The sequence below is a fragment of the Podarcis gaigeae genome (assembly GCF_964106915.1).
Source record: "Podarcis gaigeae genome assembly, chromosome: 3".
Lineage (NCBI taxonomy): Eukaryota > Metazoa > Chordata > Lepidosauria > Squamata > Lacertidae > Podarcis > Podarcis gaigeae.
In genome coordinates this window covers 9,777,648-9,802,387 of record NC_139680.1, presented here as the reverse complement: position 1 = coordinate 9,802,387, position 24,740 = coordinate 9,777,648, and the positions used below count along the sequence as shown (strand labels likewise).

Below are 24,740 nucleotides of genomic sequence, written 5' to 3'. Positions count from 1 at the left end.
GTAACATTCACACACACCCCTTCGCACCCCTTTTGAAGTGACTCATAGTGTTTATGTTTCTGGACCCCACAACTACCCTGACTGAAACTTCCGCAGGGCACCTCCAACACACGTAGGTTTGTGTGAAAGCCAGAACTGTATCACCATCACTGCGTATGTTCAGATCTTTTCAGACTATCGATGCGCGTGGATTGCATCAGCACTGCTGATCATAATTGGTCAAGGAAAGGAAAGGGCAGGCAAACGCTTCGAGAATTGCACCACCGTCAGTAGTTGCAAATTATGTAATTAACATTTAGAAGAAACCCTTCCGATTCGTTCATGTTGTCCAGATAGACAGACGTTCCCCCTGTAAGTCGTGTAATCATTTCGGCTAAGGTCAAATTTGCATTCCAGATGGTTCATACTCTTGCTTGTTTTTGAGCCAGAGGATACTTAATATAGATACACTTTGGATCCCTGCATGTACTTACAAAGGAGTAAAACCCCATTGAAGCCAGTGCGAGTTGACTCAACAGGAATAGGATTGCATTAGGCAGGGATCACAGATTTTGTCATCTCAGCGTTTGTGACTTGGCCACATTTCCTAAGCAGGAATGGAAATCACACTTAAAACAACACAATTTGATATAATACGTATCTATTAATGCAAGAGAAATCTCAAAAGGGCCCAAATAAATTTTAGTTGATGAACTCATTTGTCCAAAAATAACCATACTCTTGGAGGGAGACTCACAGTAAGTGTGCCTAAATTTCAGGTTGGCTAGCATTTTATGTCAACAGACTGGATTTATAAGACACTATGAATACGTTGAGAGAGAAAGTCCAATTGAACACAGGGGGCTTCCTTCTAAGTAAAGATGCCTTGCACTGTAAGGCAGCAATCCTATGGACAGTGATGCGGGGAATGCTGATCTCAGAGGGTCTTACTTGCAAGTAAATATGCATAGATCAGGCCGCATTTAGAAGGAAAACAAAAACACAAGGGCTTGAAAATATATATAGTTCATATCCATAGTTACACCGAACGAGCCACAACAGGGTACTAAACAAGACACCAGTCAGTTAAGCTAGAAGCATTGATCCAAGTATCCCATAATGGTCCTTGGCCACAACACAGTATACTTCAGCAGACATGTCATGTGCCACAAATTGTACTGACAATTCACTTGAGGTCCCCGTCAGTGTCTTCCTGAATGGATTTCTTAATGCGAAGCAACATGGTCGTCAGCCACTGATCCAAGCGAGATATTGAATCAAACTCCTTAACCTAATTAGAAGAGGGTAACATAACCGGTTAGCAAAGCAAGTACAGTTGTACCTTAGATCCCGAATGCCTTGTGAGTTGAACGTTTTGGCTCCCGAACGCCGCAAACCCAGAACTGAGTGTGCCGGTTTGCGAATGTTCTTTGGAACTCGAATGTCCAACGCGGCTTCGGACTGGCTGCAGGAGCTTCCTGCAGCCAATCGGAAGCTGCACCTCGCTTGCCAAACGTTTTGGAAGTCGGATTCCAGAACGGATTCCATTCAACTTCCGAGGTACCACTTTACAAAGACAAAGTGCACATATTGTTTTCAACAATATAAGGTGCGTCTTATAGTCTCGTGCGAAAAATACGGTATTTTCAGAATATGACCCAAAAGAAAAATATAAAGGTTCTGGGTTGTACCCCGTGAATCCATCCTGTGAGGCGGTGGGGGCGGGGCACAAGAACTTCCATCTGTGTAGCGGGACTTCCTTTCCCCTCATGCCTCACCAAATCAGATTTGGGGGACCAAATTTGAGGGGGGGTGCTTCCTTCGGCCACTGAGGTGACTTTGTTTTATACAAATCAATGTTATTTTGGTCTTTTGCTCACTAACAAATCATAGATACGAGAAACTAACTCTGAGCCCGGCCTTAGCTGGGGAGGGCGGGGTACAAATAAAATTTATTTATTTATTTATTTATTTATTTATTTATTTATTTATTTATTTATTTATTTATATTATTATTATTTTCTCTCTCGGCCTGTGATCGACAGAAATCAATCCAGCGACTAACTAGTTGATCATGATCAATGTGTTGGACATGTCTGCTATACAATTACCTGAAAATGCACAGCCACACAATACATTTAAAAGGGCACTGCTTCCCCCAGATCTGTAGTTTACACCTCAGAGAGCTATAATTTCCAGCACCCTTAACAAACTACAGTTCCCAGGATACTCTGGTGAAAAGCCGTGTGCTTTAAATGTATGGTGTGCAGGTAATGGAAGTGACCGCCTAAGATTGTACTGTTAATCTGGAACTAACTCTGTGTCTCTGTTGCTTCGAATGAGTTGTGGTTACAATAGTGCTGGCTATTTTACTTTTTTTTTTTAAGTTGGCCCTATGAAACCTGCCCCGTGTCCAAGTAAAACAGAAGCCTACTTACCGCTTCAGTGTAAGCTTCACAGTTTTGTTCCTCGTGAGCTTCCAGTAATTTCTAGCAGGATGACATGAACAGATTAAACAGCAGAAGTGATAATATTACTCCATCTCTCAAGGAAGATGAACTTGTTAACTAATTCTCTTTGCGCTCTGTAAAACTGAAAGAGGCTTTTCGCAACTTGAAGGCGTTTTAAAAACTACGAGGTAATGTATCCCTTCAATTTAGCAATAACCTGTTACAGTGGTACCTCGGGTCAGTGGCGTAGCATGGGGGGTGCAGGGGGGCCGGCCACACCGGGCGCAACATCTGGGGGTTAGGGTTAGGGGGCGCAAATCCACGGGTTAGGGGGCACAAATTACTTGCCTTGCCCCGGGTGCTGACAACCCACGCTACGCCACTGCCTCGGGTTAAGTACTTAATTCGTTCCGGAGGTCCTTACTTAACCTGAAACTGTTCTTAACCTGAAGCACCACTTTAGCTAATGGGGCCTCCTGCTGCCACTGCGCCACCAGAGCACGATTTCTGTTCTTATCCTGAAGTGAAGTTCTTAACCTGAAGCACTATTTCTGGGTTAGCGGAGTCTGAAACCTGAAGCGTATGTAACCTGAGGTACCACTGTATATACACGGCTGTTTATCCCAAGAGTATGCTGGATTTGAAGGGCTGGATGGGGTGCCTGCATAAGCACCCATCATCACAGCGATTGTGACCTCTTGGTCAGGCTGAGACATGTGGGGAGTTGAAGTGTCAGAAAATATTTACATGGCACTGTGGTCCCCATCCCTAGGAACTAGGTCTATCTATGTCAGGGAAAGAAAGCTGTCTTGTTCTGCCTCAAAACTTTGGGTGATCTAGCTCAGTACCAACTACAAATGTAAAGGCCTTGGGGAAACTCCAGAAAATTTGAAAGGAAAAAAATCCAAGTATTGCCCCCCCCCCCATCTCAATTTTCCAGAAACAAATAGGGGAAAGACGGAAATATGGGGGGAGGGAGAATTGTGTCCTTCCCAGTTTTTCTTTTTTTAAAATTTTTACTTATGATTTTCAATTTTATACATTTCAATAATTTTACAATCAATTTAACATTTCGATGCTCGACTTCCTTCCCCCCTCTTTCTGCAGTTCTTTAAATTTATATTTTTCTTTTCTGATATTCCAAATTAACTTAATCATTTACTCATCTGCCTTAAATGTACACTCTTATCAAGCTGCAGGTTATTACAATAATCCCGCCAATTTATCTGTTTACAGTTTGTTTGTAAATATTCAATAAACCATTTCCATTCTTTTATAAAAAGTTTGTCAGACTGATTTCTTATTTTTCCCATAAGTTTTACCATTTCTGCATATTCCATAAGTTTTTGTATCTATTCTTCTTTCATTGGGACTTCTTTCCATTCTGGGGCAAATAACATTCTTGCTGCCGTAGTCGCATAGATAAATAAATTTTTATGCAGTTTGGGTAATCCCTATAATTCCCAAAAGTATCATTTCTTCTTTCTAGACCTTCACATCTCTAGTCCTGCTCAGTGTGCCTCCTCCAAGGTTTCAGACACGAGTCTTTCCCAGCCTACTTGGAAATTCCAGGGACTGAACCTCAAAACCTTCTGCATGCAAAACATATTCTCTTCCACTGGGCTGTGGCTCAGAAAGATGATGTTGGGGGGAGAGTCAAGGGATGAAGTGAAGAAGGGGTTGGATGAACACGAGACTATCAAAAATGCGGGCTAAAAGTGGTACCCCAGTCAGGAGCAGAGCCTATAATAAGCTTGTGTGAGAGGAAAGGGTATACTGATTGTGGCGTTTGCCCATTCATTTAGAAAATGTTTGAACGGGGGGAGAGATAGGGTTAAAAATATAGACCAATAGGAAAGCCAGAGGCAGAGCCTACCTGGGTATAAAAGGGCTTAGCCCAGGTTTGAGTGAGTTGTTGTTGGGAGTTGTTGATGGGTTTTACTGGGTTGACTGGTTGGGAAAGGCAGTTGAAGAAGCAGTTGGTAATAGACAGTTAGGGCAGTGGGTTCTTGAGTGAAGGGAGGTAGAAGAGATAGAGAGAGGAAAATAAGACTAAGAAAGTAAAGAGCACCAACGTTTGGAATGCCGTTAAAGTTTGTTTGTGTCTGAAATAAAATACACTCTTCTTCATTTATTGAGAACCTGACTGAGGCTGAAGTGATTTTACTGGAGAGGACCTGGTTGGTGGCAGTGGATTAGTGGTGTACGGGTCAATAGCCTGTGAGACGACTGGGGGCTCCGTACGAACGCCACACTGATAAACAAAGGTCTACTTGTGAGTATCAGAGTGGAAGAGGAAATGAATGTAGCTTGGAGATCTGTTTACAAGGCCTAGTATTTAAGCCCTTGAAGCCATAGGAAACAAGCAGGCAGGGAAGGGAAGGGGAAGCCCCTTCTTTGCACCCAGCACAGAAATGTTGCAGGCCACTGGAAGGAGTCCCTAGTTGGCTAGCAAAACCATTTTTGAGGCTAGCAAATGTGGTGGGTTTATTCAAAAGGAGTGAGGAGGAAAGATCTCCAGAACTTCTTCAGAGCCAAAGGAAGCACAGAAGTGAGGAGGAGGAGAAATACAGACCCCTTTCCCTCTTTCTGAGGCTGGGGTGGGGAATCTTTAGCCTGCCAGATCAAAATGGGACTACAACTCCCATCAGCCCCAGCCCGCCTGGCCGATGGTCAGCAGTTCAACAGCATTGCACCCCCTCCCACCCTGATTATCACTTATTAGCAACAACCGGTACAGCACATCTTCAAATCCCACCAGAAGTGATTATATGTACCGTATTTTTCGCTCTATAGGACGCACTTTTTCCCCTCCAAAAATTAATGGGAAATGTGTGTGCGTCTTATGGAGCGAATGCAGGCTCCTTGGCTTCAGCGATAGCAACGCGAAGCCTCCGAAGCGCAGAGGGAGCGCTCCCTCCGCGCTCTGGAGGCTACGCGTTGCTTTCGCTGAAGCCTGGAGAGGGAGAGGGGTCTGTGCACACCTGAAGCCTTTGGACCGCAGCGGGAACTCGTGCTGCGCTCCAGAGGCTTTGGGTTCCTTTTGCTGAAGCCGGGAGAGCAAGACTCTCCCGGCTTCAGCAGAGAGGGAGAGCTGCGCAGCGCCCCTTCAGCCAAGCGGGAGGAGAAATGGAAGGGGCTCCGTTTTTCCTGCCGCTTCGCTGAAGGGGCGCTGAGCAGAGAGGGGGAGATTTTTTTTTTCTTGTTCTTCCCCTCTAAAACAAGGTGCGGCCTATGGTCGGGTGCGTCCTGTAGAGCGAAAAATACGGTATATGGCCATTGCCATTCTTTCCCTCTGTTTTCAGGCTTCATATCTCCTTTAGTCACACGTTGGGAATCTGGCAATCTCCATGTGACAATTAGAGTGCTACAAGAGGAAATCCAGCAACACTTTTCTATTTTTAACTCGTTCAAACACATGCAGTTTCACCTACTTTCAATAGTTTACACTCCCTTGAATCTGAGAAGGCCGGGAACATTTCTTCATACTTCTCCAGAGCAAGCTGAAAGAGAGCAGCAAATTTTAAGCTTCCTATTTCATCGACCCAAGCAGGTTCCCTGCATATCATCTAGTTTAGCCCTTAAACCTACCAGAAACTATTTCTTGGAAATGGATCACAATGCAAGGGTGGAAAAAAATTAAAATTACTTAGCACATTTGGAGAAATGCATTTAGAATATGAAAGGGTATGGTGAGAGACACTTGTATATGCTATTTATAAATAGGACAGTCCTGTGTTACAAACTTACACCTGTTTTATCTCAAACCTGAAACTATACCTCCATACTTCAAACAGACAGGACTGGCTTTAGACATATGTGATTGCCATCAAAGGTTTAAGGCAAGAAAACACAAGGCAATTGTGATGACTCTTCTTGCCTCATAGTCTCACATTACCATAAGCAAGCACAGAAAAGGACATTCAAGTAGGGCAGATTTTTGTAGTTGAGCCCTGGTTTTGTAAATAAACATTTAAGAACTCCCATTGCTTCATAACCATAGTTTTGGATTTTCTCCTTATTATATCCGTCAGTTTTGCTAGTTCCAGGTACTCGCAAAGTTTCCCCAACCATTCTCTTTTTAAATCTGGTTGTGTTTAGAATAATCTTGTGCGTAATATAAAAAATACAAAGTGAGACATTAAGGAAATCCAAAGGGAAAATATGAAGAACAGAGGTTCTGACAAACGGATTATTAAAAACGCGTGAGGTAAACGGTGGAAGTCTTTTTTTAAAAAAACAACAACACTTTATTTAAGGTAGATAAGGACAAGATGAAATTATACAATTGAATATAAATATAGATGGGAAACGGCTATGTATTGTGAGTACTTATCTACTTTTAAAATTTTTCACCTATGATCTTTTTCTTTTACTTCTTCATTTTTTCTTTGTTCTTTTTTTCTGATATCTTTCATTTCACTGCTTTATTGTGAATAGCATTTTATAGAGGTATAAATAACTGTAAGTATGAAAAGAGACAAAATATTCTCTAATTTTTTTCCCTTGGTTAGATGTATTTTCTTTTTCTTTTGTATTTTCTTTTGTTGTGAATATGTATGTTTTCTAATTTGTACTTAATAATAATAAAAAAGGACATTCAAGTAGGGCTTGTACAGTGATCACTTGTCATTGCAGAAAGAACAGCAGTATGAGCAGATGGTATTGATGGTTTAACGTTAGTCAACTGATTCTGTACATTCTTTGTACAAACGAGGGTGCATCTTGGCCTATACAATGATGGTACTTAGTGAGTTGCACTAACCTTAGCATTCAACTCGTCAACTATAAAGTGGCACAGGGCAGCTTTAAAGAAGTAATCTTTTGCACTGTGCTTGAGTAATGGATTATCCATAGTGCTTGTTCCAACCTAAAGAGAGCAAACAGACATTTAGCCCAATAGGGAGCAGTAAAATCCCAAATGCTATTATATCATCCAGTCCCTTGTGATTCCCTTTCATTCTATTTGAAATGCCAGTATTTTGTTGTCCCAAAACTCCAGACTTCACTTTGGTTGTAACAATAATAATAATAATAATACATTAGTCTTAAAATATTATTTCAATTTCACAACACATTTCACTCTACCACAAATAGAGAACTACTGTATTTTCTGGCATATAAGACTACTTTTTAACCCAGGAAAATCTTCTCAAAAGTCGGGGGTCATCTTATACGCCGGCTACAGCAGCAGCTCCTGCAGCAACTCCCCACCAAAGGATAAAACGACAGCAAATTAAATCAGAGGACACCAAACTCTCTAGATGAAGCACAAATACGCTTGAAAATTGGCCCCAGAAGCCCCCGGCCACTGGGAAGTGGAGCGGATTTCTGAGCCGGACTGGAGACTGTTTTTTTTTTATTATTATTATTATTTGAGGTCCTCCTGGGCATCAGTAACTTGTTAAGAAATGAGCAGGAATAAATGCTTTGGATTGTATGCCTATGATTTATTCTCTCCCTTTTGTGACACTGAATGTGGCGAACCTACCTGTTCAAAGAGTTCAATTGCCTTCTGATATTGCTCTAACTGAGCAACATACCCAGCCACCTTCAGCAGACATTTGTTAGCAGAACTAGAAGCAAGAGGTAGAATTAGCTGAATTGCACAGAAGTAAGGATTTCTAAACAAATGCAAAATGGAGCAACGTACGACTGATGAAGAAGCTTCAACTCCTTAGGAAATTATTTGACCCCATGCATACAGATGGAAGAACACTGGTGTTCAGTCATCGTATGATATATCTATATCAAGGGAAACCTGTGGTCATCCAGATGCAGTTGGACCACAAATCCAATCATCCTTGACCAATGGTCTGGGGATGATGGGAGTTGTAGTCCAACTGCATTTGGAAGGGCACAGAGTCCCCATCCCTGGCCAACTTCCAACTGTCATCACATCAATAGGAATCTGGGGTGTTGATACTGAAGTTGGCAGCTGGGCAAGCAAAATGCCAATCCACAAAAGCTATTTTTAGGATTTGGATGCTATGTCGCACCTTTCAGCATGGGAAAGAGAGAATGCCATTTTATAGCGTCAAAAGAAAAGCCAAAACAGAAGTACAGTCGTGCCTTGGTTCTTGCAAACCGGAACACTCACTTCTGGGTTTGTGGCATTCGGGAGCCAAAACGTCGAGTCACAAGACATTTGAGAACCTTCCCTATTGAAGGAGAATTACATGAAGATGATGTACAGATGGTACTCAACACCAGTGCAGTTAGGGGAAATGTACGAAACTAGTTCAAATATATGTTGGAAGTGTAAGGAAAAGGAGGGGACATTTTATCATATGTGGTGGGATTGTAAGGTAATTTTAAAAATTTGGGAAATGATATACAACGAATTGAAGACAATGTTCCATTTAACATTTGTTTAAAAACCTGAAGCATTTTTGTTAGGTATTGTAGGGAAAGATCTGCCAAAAAAGCTAAAAAACATCTTCATGTATGCAACAACAATGGCTGCGAGAGTTTTAATAGAAGAATGGAAGACTGAAGAAACCCCAACTAAAGAATCATGGCAAGAAAAATTGATGGACTATGCAGAACTGGCAAAACTGACATACAAGCTACGGGACACGGATAACTGTGACTTTAAAGATGAATGGGAACCCTTTACAAAGTATCTAAAGATGCAACAAACTGGACTCCTTGGCTGGCTTTGAATAAACATTCACAAACTTTTTATTGATAATAATTAGCTAAATAGTTTGAGGATCTATACAACTGTGTAGCATGCAGAAAATAGCATTTTTAAAGAAATCAAAGACTGGAACTGAGGGAAGTCGGGGGGTGGGGGGTGGGTTTTGTGTGGGAGGGTGGGGGGAAGGAGGAAAAATGGGGGGGGAATAAGGATGATATGTTTCTGGATAATATGTTTTGTTTTAATTTTGAATTTAAAAAAGTTTAAAAACCAAACAAAAAACAAGGCATTCGAGAACCAAGTACGACTGTAATCTAGATTTATACACTGAACACTAAGAGTAGCTATTTTATGAAAACTTACCTGTTGGATTCTTCCCCTTTGTAGTAATCTGCAGCCTGTTCATAATGGGCAATAGCCTAAAGAAAGCAAAACAGTGGCTTTCCATAACTTATGCAACACTGAAGAAAACAAAACCAAATTTCAAACTAGGAAAAGGACACAACATAAAACAGCGTCATAGGTGGAGCGGCTGTATTTCTAATGTGCTTTTATTGCCTTTGCTAAAAGGATTCCTCTTCATCTGAAAATATCTTCTTGTATACTTCCCACTACCGCTGCCACCATTTGAGCAAGCTAAGAGTATTCTGTGGTGCTGGAGGAGACTCTTGAGAGTCCCATGGACTGCAAGAAGATCAAACCTCTCCATTCTGAAGGAAATCAGCCCTGTGTGCTCACTGGAAGGACAGATCCTGAAGCTGAGGCTCCAATACTTTGGCCACCTCATGAGAAGAGAAGACTCCCTGGAGAAGACCCTGATGCTGGGAAAGATGGAGGGCACAAGGAGAAGGAGGCAACAGAGGACGAGATGGTTGGATGGTGTTCTTGAAGCTACGAACATGAGTTTGACCAAACTGCGGGAGGCAGTGGAAGACAGGAGTGCCTGGTGTGCTCTGGTCCATGGGGTCACGAAGAGTTGGACACGACTAAACGACTAAACAACAACAACAACAGTATTCTGTGTGGCTTGCTGGACTGTGTCTGTGCTCAGGGAAGTGTGCACAGGGTTGCAATCTAAATATTTTCAGACTATTCTGACAGTGTCTTAACATGTACCCAAGGGACTCAGATAACTTAATGGGCATACCTTTTCAATGTCCACGAGCTCAGACTCATAAATCTCTGCAATGGTAATGTGATGCTTGGCCGCAATAGTAAATCGGCCCTAGGAAGAGAAGCAGTTGACCTAATTATTCTCTTTTCAACGCCGACCACAAAGACAGCTGAACCAAAGAGTTAACACCAATCTGCACGGTCACGAACAGGAATCCCAACCCTAGCACCTAGGGTTTCTTACCATGTCTGTGTAAATATCGATGGCGGCATTTAAGCAGTTGATAGCCTCTGTACCGTATGCATTTTAGGGGGAGATAATGAATAAAATCAGCTCAGTCATTCAAACATGGTATATTTCACAAGTAGAAGGAACTAGCTTGCTCAGATTATTAGATTCAGCATTCAGAAACTCGTCCATTCTTAAATTCTAATAGCAACTCAACCCATTCACCCTTGCCAGAGATCCCTTTTGAGCACAGGTGCTCTGACATACCGTATTTTTCACCCTATAGGACGCACTTTTCCCCCTCCAAAAATGAAGGGGAAATGTGTGTGCGTCCTATGGGGCGAATGCAGGCTTTTGCTGAAGCCTGGAGAGCGAGGGGGGGCGGTGCGCACTGACCCCTCTCGCTCTCCAGCCTTCAGGAAGCTGTCCGCAAGCCATGGGAGAGCTGTGTGACTTCGTGCAGCTCTCCCACGACTTGCGGAGAGCTGCCTGCACCCCGAAGCCTGGGGCGCGAAATCGCATAGCTCTCCCACGGCTTGCGGATAGCAGCCTGTTCTGGGGGCTGGGGTCAGGGGAAGCTCGGGCTTCCCCCGCCCCAGCCCCGCACCTGGGGGGGAAATAATTTTTTTTCTTTATTTCCCCCCCAAAAAACTAGGTGCGCCTTATGGGCCGGTGTGCCCTATGGGGCGAAAAATAAGGTAATTACTGGAAGTCTCCCATTCTCAAGAGCTTCTCCATATACTTCCACTGAGGGAACTGACTGACAAAGACACCAGCCACCTCCGATGAAGAGAACATGGACACATGTTCAATATATGCGCCCCAGCACTCATATACAATAGAAGTTGTGCCATTATGGTAAAGAGGCAAATGGCCCCACCAATTTCAGTTTGCCCTCAGTCAGCCCCCACCTGCCTGCCTTTTTATAATCAGTTGATGAAGCAACATGGGCTTTCATTTTTCTCCTCCTTAGTCTCACTTTTCCCTTGTATAATGTAGCAGGGAGGAGGAAGGGGACAAAACTAGAATTACCGCATTTTTCGCTCTGTAAGACGCACTTTTTCCCTCCTAAAAAGTAAGGGGAAATGTGTGTGCATCTTATGGAGCATAGGCAGGCTGCGCTGCTATCCCAGAAGCCAGAACAGCAAGAGGGATCGCTGCGCAGCAATGCCTCTTGCTGTTCTGGCTTCTAGGATTCAGAATATTTTTTTCTTGTTTTCCTCCTCCAAAAACTAGGTGCGTTTTATAGTCTGGTGCGTCTTATAGAGCAAAAATTACAGTAGTTGGCTCAGCCTGTAATTGACTCTGGCGCCATCTACTGCTGTCCTCCCAGCCGCCCCAGTCCTATTTTGTAATACTACTACTAATAATTTATTTCTTATATCCCGCCCACTCTGGGTGGCTCCCAACAGAATATTAAAAACACAATAAAACATTTGTAGGCTGCAATATTTGCGTCTTCAAACTGAATTAAGGCATAGTCAATTCATACAGGCCCTTGTATATGTGACACGCACACACATGTGTGTATACTATTGCAACAAGCCTAAGACTCATTCATTCTCTTCCCATCACATATAGGACCTTTAATATAAGCCAGGATCTATGCATGTAAATATCCACATGACCATGGATAATCTTAGCTGGAATACACATAGCCTGGGTGTTAGTAAAACCTTTAAAATGACATGAACAGTCAGGGGAAAAAACTGTGATTGATTAGCAAATGTTTAGGCAGATTTTGTTTGGGGAAAACATTAAGATTTATTTTTAAAAAACAGATATCAAGATATCGTATTATTTTTCACTATTCTTTAAGGGGGGAAACAGTTTGGAAGGATTAATGTTTTATTATGCAACCTAGCACAATATACATTCAGTAAACCCTATGCATGTCTACTCAGAAGCAAACCACATTAAGTTCAATGGGGCTTACTCCCAGGTAAATATGTATAGGACTGGAGCCTTACACACTTTTTAGTATCCTTAAAAGTCAGCTATATGTCATTCAACAAACCCATTCATATCCCACAATTATTACTGACCCCACTGCACATAAAACAATTGTGTGAAATGGACCTAACACTACATTTATTCCGAGTTTCCCATGGGGCCTTTCAGGACCGCTCATGATGATACATTCTTCTCAGGAGAGTACAGTTTCATTTGGCTGCCTTGGCTTAGGAAAATCTCAAAGCTACAAACCGTAGTGCTTTATAAGTCATCGTCCTACCTAAATGCCTTGTTCAACATAGGTAAATACCAACCTAGACAGTTGTACTATGCACAATATGCATCTTACCTTGGGGATCTGCCTTTTTGAAAGCATTGCCTGCGTCTACAAAACAGGTTGCTGAATCATGTTTACTCTGTAGTTGCATGTGGAGTTTGGCTGCCTGACAAAATGCATTTCCTGCAGCTGGAAAAGAAACAGTCCCCAAATCACATGATCTCTAGACACTGTTATAAGAAGCCATTTGAATGACAAAAAGGACAAGGATCTCTCCCACATACCCCCCCCCCATATTTTCCTTTGTAAATACAGAATTCAGGCTCACACTGAAAGATAACCTATTCTTTGCTCTAGCTTGGAAGAGTGCAGATGTTTCTGAAGGACAGCTTGCAATGATTGTTGTAATTTTCTCTGTTCTGGATCTGTCTCTGAATTAATTACAAAGCACAAGATGTTCTTATGTTCTTCAGGGGTGGGAAACCTCTGGCCCTCCAGATGTGGCTGGAATGAAAGCTCCATCGTCTCTGACCATGGGCCTTTCCTGACTGGGACTGATGGGACTTAAAGTCCAACAACATCCAGGGGTCAGCAAACTTTTTCAGCAGGGGGCCAGTCCACTGTCCCTCAGACCTTGTGGGGGGCCGGACTATATTTTGAAAAAAGAACAAATTCCTATGCCCCACAAATAACCCAGAGATGCATTTTAAATAAAAGCAAACATTCTACTCATGTAAAAACACCAGGCAGGCCCCACAAATAACCCAGAGATGCATTTTAAATAAAAGGACACATTGCACTCATGTAAAAACATGCTGATTCCTGGACCATCCGTGGGCTGGATTTAGAAGGCAATTGGGCCGGATCCAGCCTTAGTTTGCCTACTCATGATCTAGAGAGCCACAGGCTCCCCACCCCTGCCATACTTTTAAGGGAGTTTTAATTATCACAAATAAATCCTCTGTAACAATGCAATTGTTCCAGCTAGAAATATACTATGCATTCACAAAGACCATGAGAAAGGTGTAGAAGAAAGGGAAACATTTGAAATTATGCTATATTTTAAGTATACAACTACACTTGATCTTACCCAAAAGGCTGAGAAGCGTACAATATGGGCATGTCTTTAAGTTAACATCTTACATTAAAAACCTGATAGTACTGAACTATCAAAGGCTTTTCACCAAAGCCAGACTAAACGTCTTTCCTTCTGCAGTGTTGGATGGTAGGTTGAGAGGAGTTCCCTACCAGGACAGACTTTGCTCGTGCGCTCAAGACATTGATTCCATAAAACATATTTTGTTGCACTGTGCAAAATATGAGCAAGCCAGGGCTGAACTGATATTACCCTTGCTGGTAACTTTCCAGGGGAAAATCAGAGGCTCACTATGTCAGGTTCCTATTGGAAGACCGGACAAATGCTAGAACATTAGCAGTGGCAAAGTTTTTATCGGTGGTTGCAAGAACCAATGATCCCTATATTCTGAACAAAATGCTTGTTTAACCTGGAGCTAGGCTGTATGAATTGTGTATTGCTTTGTAACAATTTGTTGGGTCTCTGGACCGTAATAAAGATTGATGATTGATTGAATATACAATTCTAGGGTAAAAATGATGGCTGGAGGACCAATGCGGAGAAGGCATCTGTTTATAGATGACATGCAAAAGGCAATAAGGGAAAACAAGACACATTGCTAAGCTTAAATGAATTGTACTAGTGTGCAGCCAATCCCTCCACAAGTTTCTGAGAAATTAACTTATCCAGAAATAATGAGTTCTGAAGCAATCAAGGACTGAGCTGAAAGCAAGGGAAAGTAAGGGCTTCTGAATCACCTCCATTTCGTCTTGGGAAAAGAGAATGAATCATCAACAAACAGCAGAGTCATTATCTAGCATACACAGAGATGAGTGGCTTTAAAAATTCAATGCAAGCAAACCATGACTTAGGCTATCAGCCAAAGGGGAATGGCTGCATCATGCTTGCATGTGAAATTAAGGAATGTTAATTCTGATCAAACAGCTGGAATAAATTACCCCATATATCTATGGGGCATCATAAAGTTATATGGGAGCTCTACAACTATCCATTGGCCTTCTCCTTCTCCAAAGGAAGAAAACATTTCCATACATACCATTCCAGTTTTTGGCTATCTTGAACATATTTGCAGCTCTGGTATACATTTCACATGCTTCTTCTACCTTTGAATTTCCTCTGTGGGGGGGGGGGGGGCAGAAAGAGAAAAGGAATTGGAAGGAGGCAGATATTTCTAATGCTAGGAAACATCTAGGTATGAAAGGGAAGCCTCAATCTGATTCCATGACATAAATGGTTTACATTACACAACTGTGAGTCCTTGGTAGTTGTCTGCACAATGAATGCTCTACCTTGCACAATGAAAGCCTGAAGACAACAGAGAGATATGGGCATTTTTACTAATGTGACCCAGACACCACTATCAGAGGAGGGGTCCAATGAAGAGGGGTCTTTCAATGAAGAATTGGAAATCAATGAAGATTCAGAGATCATCCGAGGAAACAGCCTCCAAATGAATTAACCCCACCGCCAAATAAAACTTTCAAAGGAATCCAGATAGCTTCTCCCACAAAGGAGGCAGCTCTCAGGCCCAGAGGACTTATCCCAGAACTACCTGCACCTTAGGAACGTGGGTGGCGCTGTGGGTTAAACCACAGAGCCTAGGCTTTGGCGATCAGAAGGTCGGTGGTTCGAATCCCCGCGACGGGGTGAGCTCCCACTGCTCAGTCCCTGCTCCTGCCAACCTAGCAGTTCGAAAGCACGTCCAAGTGAAGTAGATAAATAGGTACTGCTCCGGTGGGAAGGCAAACGGCGTTTCCGTGTGCTGCTCTGGTTCGCCAGAAGCGGCTTAGTCATGCTGGCCACATGACCCGGAAGCTTTATGCTGGCTCCCTCGGCCAATAAAGCGAGATGAGCGCTGAAACCCAAGTCGGTCATGACTGGACCTAATGGTCAGGGGTCCCTTTACCCGCAGCTTGGAAGAGTCCCTTTCCACTGCTGCTCTACCTCCTCCATGGGCAACAAAAGACTTCTCAGTCCTACCAGAGCTTCAGACTTCAAAACAGCATATTGGCCCTTTCAGCGTAGGTAACTTTGCTCTGGGGAAATGGAACTTGAGATACGCACACAGCTGCAGCAGTCCTGAAGCAACCCTCCAAGGCAGCCTTTCTCAACCTGTGGGTCCCCAGATGTTGTTGGACTACAACTCCCATCAATTTGTTCATAAGTGACATGAGGACTCCCCTGATAGAGGCCCATAAAGGATTCATGCACCCCGCCTAGCACTTTATCGCTGCCCCTTGTTACTATATGCGGATGACGCAGTCATTCTTTCTTTTTCTAGAGTAGGTCTCAGGAGGGCCCTAAAATTTTTTGGATCATACTGTCACGCAAATTCCCTTACAATTAATTATGGAAAATCTAAGATCCTGATTTTCTCAAAGAGCCGGAAACTCCATAATTGGAGAATTGATGGGAGAGTCATTGAACAATAGATTCCAATATTTGGGGGTCTGGTTACAACATAACCTCAGATGGAAGGCCCATGTAGCCTATGTTACAAATAAAGCCAAATCTATCTCCTTGGCGATCTTGCGATTCTTCTTCACCGATGGGGCCCTTCATATCCCATCGGCGTTGAAAGTCTTCAAGGCCAAGGTGATCCCGACAATTGCTTATGCCATCTCAATTTGGGGGACTTTTGCCAACCTATCTCACCTGGAGGTCATTCAAAATCAGTTTTTAAGAGGGATATTGAAACTGCCCAACTGTGTAAGTAATACAGCGTTACGCATGGAACTTAATATTGTATCCCTGGAAAATGCTCTGTAGAAGCACATACTTTGTCACTGGTTATCTCTATGGCACAATCTCCCAAACTTGTACTTGATACAATGTATGTGGAGAGATGATTTCCAGAGCCCATGGGTAAAAAAATTACAGCTGAAAATAACGGCAATGGGAATCTCCCCATCCAAATTACTAGAGCAGGACATAGTTCCAGCTAAAAGAACAGTAACCTGTAAGCTAGAGGAGATGGACTTGCAGCAGAAAATGATCTTGGGCAATGGTACCTGCTCACCTCTAAATCTTGGTTTATTACCCCTCTTAAGGCTCCCAAACTATTTGAATTCTTTAACTTCCTCAGCTCATAGATATGCCTTTGTAAAGGCAAGATTCAACACCTTCCCATCGAACGTGCTGAGAAATAGATTCTCCAATGGACAGATATCGCTCAATGGACAGATATCGCTCTTATGTGATTGTAATAGTGGGGCACCAGAATCGTTGCATCACATAATTTTTGACTGTGCTTTTCACTTACCGGCCAGGAGCAAGTTTCTTGCTCAGTATCTTAAGGGAATTGCCGATGATACGATTGAAGCCAAACTGAGATATCTACTAATTGATGATGACCCCCTAAAATCACTCATGGTTGCCAGATTCCTGATCAGCGTCCTATCCCTAAAGAAGAGAAACGGTCTCCTGTGTGATTCGGATAACCTCTTTAAACCATGACCTATGTTTTAGGTGATATCACCATTGTTTTAAACCATGATCTATGTTTTAGGCGATATCACCACTGATATCCTTGATTAATTTATGAGCAGAGGGCATGTATAGGTTACAAATTTACTGTAAGGTATGATGGTGGTTTTGGTTTTTGTTTTGCTTCGGTTACTGTTTGTCTTTTGTAAGTTTTGGCGATTTTAAATTTGGAGGTTTAAGTATAATATGTTGGTATGGGAAACTGTCGTGTAACGGGCCAATGGCCGTAATAAAGATCAATCCAATCCAATCCCATCACCCCTAGCTAGCAAGGGCAGAGCTCAGGGATGATGGGAGTTGTAGTTCAACAACATCTGGGGACCCACAGGTTGAGAACTGCTGCTCTAAGGAAACTGATGCTTTGACCTTGTATTGAGCCACCACAGAGAGCTGTCCGTGGTCCTGACCACATTTAGCCCTTGAAGCCTCATCTCCCAGGGCCTATTCTGTCACTTTAACTGCTATTCCACCTTGACTCTCGTGGTGTATCTTTTGCTGTGGACATACCAGTCTCTCTCTCTCTCTGTGTGTGTGTACGAGTTAATGCCAAAAATGTATTTTGATGAGTTATGGTTCCATTAGACCATTATTTCACATAATGAAATAACTCATGCTACCACCATGAGTTGACCAAACTGTGGGAGGCAGTGGAAGACAGGAGTGCCTGGCGTGCTCTGGTCCAGAGGGTCACGAAGAGTCAGACACGACTAAACGACTAAACAACAACCTATGGCATTGGAACAGTAAGGGCATGGGTAATTTTCTAGCAAACATGTACTTTAGTAGCTGGTTTAAAATTTGGTGTTTCTACAGTAGTAGATTAAGTCCTGGTCTGCCAGCTTTCTCAGCAATCCAATATAACAAAGAGCTAGAAGACGAAAGCATCTTGAGAAATATGCAGAAATGGGTTAACTGCAATTAGAAAACTATATCAAAATTGTACCAATGAGGAGTTATAGGGAAACTGTTGAAGAAACAGGTAGTGATTGTATTCCCTTATGTCAATACTTTCACGTACAACATATAATTAGTAACTTATTCATTAGTAACTCTCCGAAGCTCACTGCGCAACTCTACAAATTTCAGGGTAATGATTTCTAGCAAGCCAGCTGTAAAAATCTTGAGCCGAGTATATAAAATCACAGCTGATCTAGGCATTATGAGGCACAGATTAGTGGCTAAAAACCTTACGCAAATTATGGCACAAGAAATGTGAGTTTGGGTGTGGAAAGGCATCCTACAGTATGGACAAAAAATTATTAGAAATGGCTATTTAAATGGTACCGGACTCCATATAAGATGAGTCAAATGTAGAAAATAAATGTTGCAGATTCAGCTTGAATAGATTGAATATTCTTCATGCATTCCAGACTTGCCCTAAATGAATCAGGCTTTCTGTAATAAATTATTTTTATAGGAAAAAATCAGGTTTTGAATAACCAGTGGACCCTTTAGTTACCTTAGTGGGATATGATACTTGCAGACAATATAGAAATGTAATATATTTACTAACTGTGGTTCACTCAACCATTAGTTATGGCCAAAACAAATTAATATTGGATAAGGCCTACATGGTTGAACTTGTTAATAGCAAAATGCTATGATAAAAGTTAAAGAGGTAGGAAAACAATGCAAAAATTTAGTCATTGTATTCCAGAGGTAGCCAACACTGTAAATCAGGCATCCCCAAACTCGGCCCTCCAGATGTTTTGGGACTACAATTCCCATCATCCCTGACCACTGGTTCTGTTAGCTAGGGATGATGGGAGTTGTAGTCCCAAAGCATCCGGAGGGCCGAGTTTAGGGATGCCTGCTGTAAATTAACGAGTAATAAGAGTCTACAGATAAATGAAGAGCTGCGTTTGTTAGTTAGCATCTGCACTGTCAGCCAACCCCCAAGTCCAACCTAGAGAGAAGAGTTTGGAGACTAAATTATATCATCATCTGCCAGAAGCCAAAAAAGAAGGCTATAACCATATCCACATATCTTCAATGTGTTGGGGAAGGCCCAAAACTGAGCAACAGCGCATCTGCTTTGCATGCAGAGGACTCTAGCTTCAAACCCCAATATTTCTAGGTAAAGGTAAAGGGACCCCTGACCATTAGGTCCAGTTGTGGCCGACTCTGGGGTTGTGGCGCTCATCTCACTTTACTGGCCGAGGGAGCCGGCGTACAGCCTCCGGGTCATGTAGCCAGCATGACTAAGCTGCTTCTGGCGAAACAGAGCAGTGCACGGAAATGCCATTTACCTTCCCGCCAGAGCGGTACCTATTTATCTACTTGCACTTTGACGTGCTTTTGAACTGCTAGGTTGGCAGGAGCTGAGACCGAGCAACGAGATCTCACCGCGTCGCGGGGATTCAAACCACCAACCTTCTGATCAGCAAGTCCCAGGCTCTGTGGTTTAACCCACAGTGCCACCCGCATCCTTATATTTCTAGGTAGGGTTGGTAAAATTCCCCAGTCTGAAACTTGAGAGAGCTGCTGTGTGTGAGTGTTGACAATACAGACTGTTGGTCTGCCTTGCTATAAGGTAGTTTAGTGTGTTCTTATGTTCTGATACTGTAACTCTGTGCAGACTTTTTAAAAGCAGAAATGAAATAAAAGGGTGAGTTTCTACAACTATCTTTCTTACACCTCTTATTAAAAAAAGAAGACAATAAAACAATTATCTTCCTAAATATAAACAGAAAGGAAAAAGTTAAATCAGTTCTGTAGTTATCTATTGGCAAAAATCCGGTTACGCTTGACAGCTCACTTGCTGAAGAAATATTGGAAGAGAATTATATTGATGGACTGATATCAAGAAGTCTTATGAACACAGTGTTCCCTTGAAATAATGTCATCATAAATGCTCGTGACAGCAAAATGTAACATAAAAACAGCCATGGCATCCTAGCCATGGGACCTCGGACCCACAACATGCAAGATTAAAAAGAAAGAAATATCACCAATTGTTTTTAGAACTCAAGGTCAACTGTAAGGACCCAAACTGATTTGACGAGACCAGAGCACATATTTTCTCTGTAAAATTCACCTCCTTTCCTATAGAGCAGGCGTTCGTAAATCCAGTTGCTTTAACAAACCTGGCACAAACTGAGGCTCTAATCTCTTTAAGAACAAAATGAGATATACATTTGAATTAACAGATTAGCGGAATCGGATCCATGATTGCTAATTAACCAATAATCTGAGAAGAACTTCTTCAAGGTTTGCCTGATGTAATGTAGAAATCAGGTGCTACAAGCCGCATCACCAAATATCCCAGGAAGAAGAAGAGGTTACAGAACGGCTAAATGATTTTCAGGACTATGCCCTCGTAAAAACCATAGAAGCAACAGATGAAGTAGCAAACATCAGACTCTTGCATTGCAGGCAGTTGGACTAGATCAGTGTGGGGGTGCAGGATATTCCAAGGAGGCCACGAGTGAAAAATGTGTAAATGGGGGGCCCTACAGCATGGCTGGGGGCCACAGAGGAAAGTGAGAAGTGAAGGAAACTATAATTTATTTTTTTAAAAATCCTGATTTAGCTGGCTATCCACTTGGCCAATCCCAAGCGGGGATTGCCCACCAGGACCTAGCATGGGGGTCAGCAATTTTTTTCAGCCCACTGTCCCTCAGACCTTGTGGGAGGCCAAACTATATGGGGGGGGGGGATGAACAAATTCCTGTGCCCCAGAAATAACCCAGAGATGCATTTTAAATAAAAGCACACATTCTACTCATGTAAAAACACACAGATTCCCGGACCGTCCGTGGGCCAGATTTAGAAGGCGATGGTTGGGTAAATTATGTGAATACCTGGATTTAGCCAAATTGACGGACTTAATAAGGCGAAAACCCAAAACTATGGTACAGGAAACAGTGGGATTGTTTAAATGAATATTTGCATAACCAGGGCTCAACTACAAAAATTTAGTTGTGTTTAGACTAACCTTGTGAAGACTATAAAGAATATAAAGTAATAGATTAGGGGAAAACCTATAGGAAGGATTTGAAGAACAGAGGTTAAGGTGAACTAGGTATAAAAGACGTGTGGTGTAGGCGGTGGAAGTCTTTTAAAAATATTTTAATCAAGATTTGTATTTTCTAGCATGGAAATGCATGTTTGTGTGTAAGTGCAAATTTGAGATTGTTGTTTACGGAAAGTATCTATTTTCTAATTTTTCTTTTTTTCTTTTCTTGTTTCCTAAATATTGTTCTACAATGTGTGAATGATTATGTTTATATGCATATGTTTGAAATTTGTCTCTTTTTTGACATTCTTGTATTATTTAATAAAATTAATAAAAAAAAAATTAAAAAGAGAGGTGATTGGGCCGGATCCAGCCTACCCATGGCCTAACGCTCCTTTTCACCATGTGCACTTTCTTGGAGTAAGGTAAAGGGGCCCCTGACCATTAGGTCCAGTCGTGGTCGACTCTGGGGTTGCGGCGCTCATCTCGCTTTACTGGTCAAGGGAGCCGGCGTACAGCTTCCTGGTCATGTGGCCAGCATGACTAAGCCACTTCTGGCGAACCAGAGCAGTGCACGGAAACGCCGTTTACCTTCTTGCTGGAGCGGTACCTATTTATCTACTTGCACTTTGACATGCTTTTGAACTGCTAGGTTGGCAGGATCAGGGACCGAGCAACAGGAGCTCACCCCGTCGCGGGGATTCGAACCGCCGACCTTCTGATTGGCAAGCCCTAGGCTCTGTGGTTTAATCCACAGCGCCACCCACGTCCTTTCTTGGAGTAGTCCAGGTTTATTTCCGGCAGGAGAGGGTGATCGGTTCCTGTTTTAACCAGTAGAGCCTGTGATTCAGGTAAGGGCACTAATAGGGTAGCAATGGGTAGGGCTGGGTGAGCTGGAGATGTTTGTTGCTGCTGCCAGAGCTAGGCCCAGTGGTAACCTGGGCCTGACTCTGCAAGGTGCAGGGTGTAATCCACCCCAGTGCCTGGGGGATCAGGGCCCATCAGCACCATTGGCCAGGCTATGCAATGCACGGGGTGAAATCCATGCAGGGTCATCTAGTTAGGGGGCAGGCTTTTGTTAGGAGGCAGCAGAACCTCAAGATTTGTATTGATATGCCTTACTGAGCTGAATCCTAGAACAATAAGGATCCAGAATGCAGCAGTCTGATTGGTCCGCAGGAGCCACCCAATCCAGCTCCAGGTGGAAGTGAATCAGCAACCTGATTGGCCTGCAGGAGCAACCAATCAAGCTCCTGGGTGAAGTGAATCAGCAACTGGATTGGCCAGCAGGAGCAGCCAATCAGGTTTCTGGAGGAGGTGAATCCGCAACCTGATTGGCCTACAGGAGCAGCCCGGAATTAGCCAATCACGCGGGGCCCATTGTGTTAATAATGTATATATACCTAGACATTTTGGGGGAAATTTCATTTATTGCTACTATGAGCTGAATAAAGAGCATGAAATTCACACTCGACTCCGAGTATATTTCAATATGTATTGATTTTTAATTAATGGGGGAGCAGCTACCCCCCTTGGCTACACCCATGGGGGGGCCACAGGAAGGAAACAAGCTCAGAAGGGGGCCACGGTCGAAAAAAGATTGGTAAACACTAGATTAGATGACACCCCCCCCCAATCCCTTCCAACTCTACAATGCTATAATTCCATTTGAGCCGATGATGATGATTCATTAAATTTGTATACCACCCTTCCCTCGCAGATCCCAGGGTGGATTTTGTGGGGTTTTGCAGTTTATTTTCTCCCCACTGTACCCACACCTGCCAACTGAGAGGAGGACATCATCCCATGCGCGGATTCATATTGAAACACGGAGGGTGGCGATGCCGCCACAACTCTGCTAAGTCATTAAGGCAGCCCCAAACTACCTTAAGTCCTGCTGAATTAAACAGGAATTGTTCCCAGCTAAGCGTGTGATGCTCCTCTGCAATCTGTCCTTGCCTTATTGACATTGCCATGTCACAGCCTCTGCCAGTCCATGGCCTTTGGAGTGCCAGGATGAGGCCCACAAAAAAGTATTATTCATTATTATGATGATGATTACTCCTCCTCCTCATCTGTCTGTGTAGAGACAGGCAGGTGGGCAGAAATCATAGCTGTCAACGTTTCCCTTTTTTTAAGGGAAATTCCCTTATTCCGAATAGGATTCCTCGCAAGAAAAGGGAAAAGTTGACAGCTATGGCAGAAATCCATCCTGGTGACGGATCAGGATCCATCCCTGCCCATTTCGCGCAACCCGAGGGAGAAAAGCGGGACCTGCTCGACGGTCACTCGGTCGCAAAGGGGAGGGAGATCCGTTGCCCCTCGGCTCTCCTCTAGACCCGTACTGTCTAGATCCTCTAGATCCATCGCCCGCAGACGCGGATCGACCCACCTCCCGCACCCAGCGGGGCCTAAAGCCGAGCGGCGGGTCCCCGCGAGGGAGGATCCCTTCCTTCCAGGCCCCGATCCCCTCTGCCCGATCCCCTCGCCCGCTCTCACCCGAAGAGGCCCCTGAGGAAGGAGTGCGAGGACTTCACCCTCTTCTCGGCCTCGGCCAGGAGATGCGCGGCCTCCCGCTCCTTGCTGCCCGCGGTGGCGGCGTCCATCGCGGCTCCCTTGCCTTCTGCGTGTGGCGCGGCGGCGGCGGCAGCGGCTGAGGAGGAGGCGGAGGGCGGCCGGCGACCAGGCCCCTCCGGATCCAGCTCCGCCTCCTGCGGCTGCGGCGGCTCCTTCAAACCCCCCGGCCCGGGAATCTACTCGGCCGCGCAGGGTCTCGTTCGGCCCGGCGCTTTTCGCGTGGGGTGGGATCGCGCCGTTCGAAGGGATCCCCGAGGGTCATCTAGCCCAACCCCGCGCGCGCCGGGTTGATCGATCCCGCTTTTCTCCCTCCTGATGTTGAGTTGGAATCTCCTTTTTTGCCACTGATGCGGGTCCTATACTCGAGAGCAGGGGGAAAACAAACTAGATCCATGCTCCATGACAGCCCATGAGATATTGGAAAATGGCTAGCCTATCTTCTCTCAGTCTCCTCCCCACCCCCAGGCTAAACATACCCAGATCCTTCAACCACTCCTCATAAGGCTTGGTTTCCTTCTGTTGTGGCACCCAGAACTGGTGCGGGGTCTCACCAAGGCAGAATAGAATGGGACTATGGCTTCCCTTGACCTGGACGCCAGCGCATAAAGGTAAAGGTAAAGGTACCCCTGCCGGACTCTGGGGTTGTGCGCTCATCTCACTCTAGAGGCCGGGAGCCAGCGCTGTCCGCAGACACTTCCGGGTCACGTGGCCAGCGTGACAAGCTGCATCTGGCGAGCCAGCGCAGCACACGGAACGCCGTTTACCTTCCCGCTGGTAAGCGGTCCCTATTTATCTACTTGCACCCGGAGGTGCTTTCGAACTGCTAGGTTGGCAGGCGCTGGGACCGAGCAGCGGGAGCGCACCCCGCCGCGGGGATTCGAACCGCCGACCTTTCGATCGGCAAGTCCTAGGCACTGAGGCTTTTACCCACAGCGCCACCCGCGTCCACTCCAGCACATGGCTTAACACAAAATGTCTG

The 24,740-nt window shown here is 44.0% G+C and overlaps 1 protein-coding gene and 1 long non-coding RNA gene across 2 annotated transcripts in view; one reads left to right on the top strand and one right to left on the bottom strand.

The window, feature by feature from the left end:
• Positions 1-989: 989 nt before the first annotated feature.
• Positions 990-23,901, bottom strand: LOC310840576 (beta-soluble NSF attachment protein). The gene is made up of 11 exons (XM_083730787.1): positions 23,684-23,901; positions 14,777-14,856; positions 12,717-12,833; positions 10,430-10,476; positions 10,220-10,297; positions 9,436-9,491; positions 7,921-8,005; positions 7,195-7,299; positions 5,864-5,932; positions 2,418-2,468; positions 990-1,270 (listed from the first exon to the last, which is right to left on the bottom strand). The coding sequence occupies exons 1-11, from the start codon at positions 23,788-23,790 to the stop codon at positions 1,166-1,168; spliced, it is 900 nt and encodes a 299-aa protein (XP_083586913.1). The 5' UTR covers positions 23,791-23,901; the 3' UTR covers positions 990-1,165.
• Positions 2,477-24,740, top strand: part of LOC310840801 — a 33,457-nt gene continuing 11,193 nt past the window's right edge. The window contains exon 1 of the long non-coding RNA XR_014562150.1: positions 2,477-2,666. This is a non-coding gene — a long non-coding RNA (uncharacterized lncRNA). The remainder of the gene's footprint in view (positions 2,667-24,740) is intronic.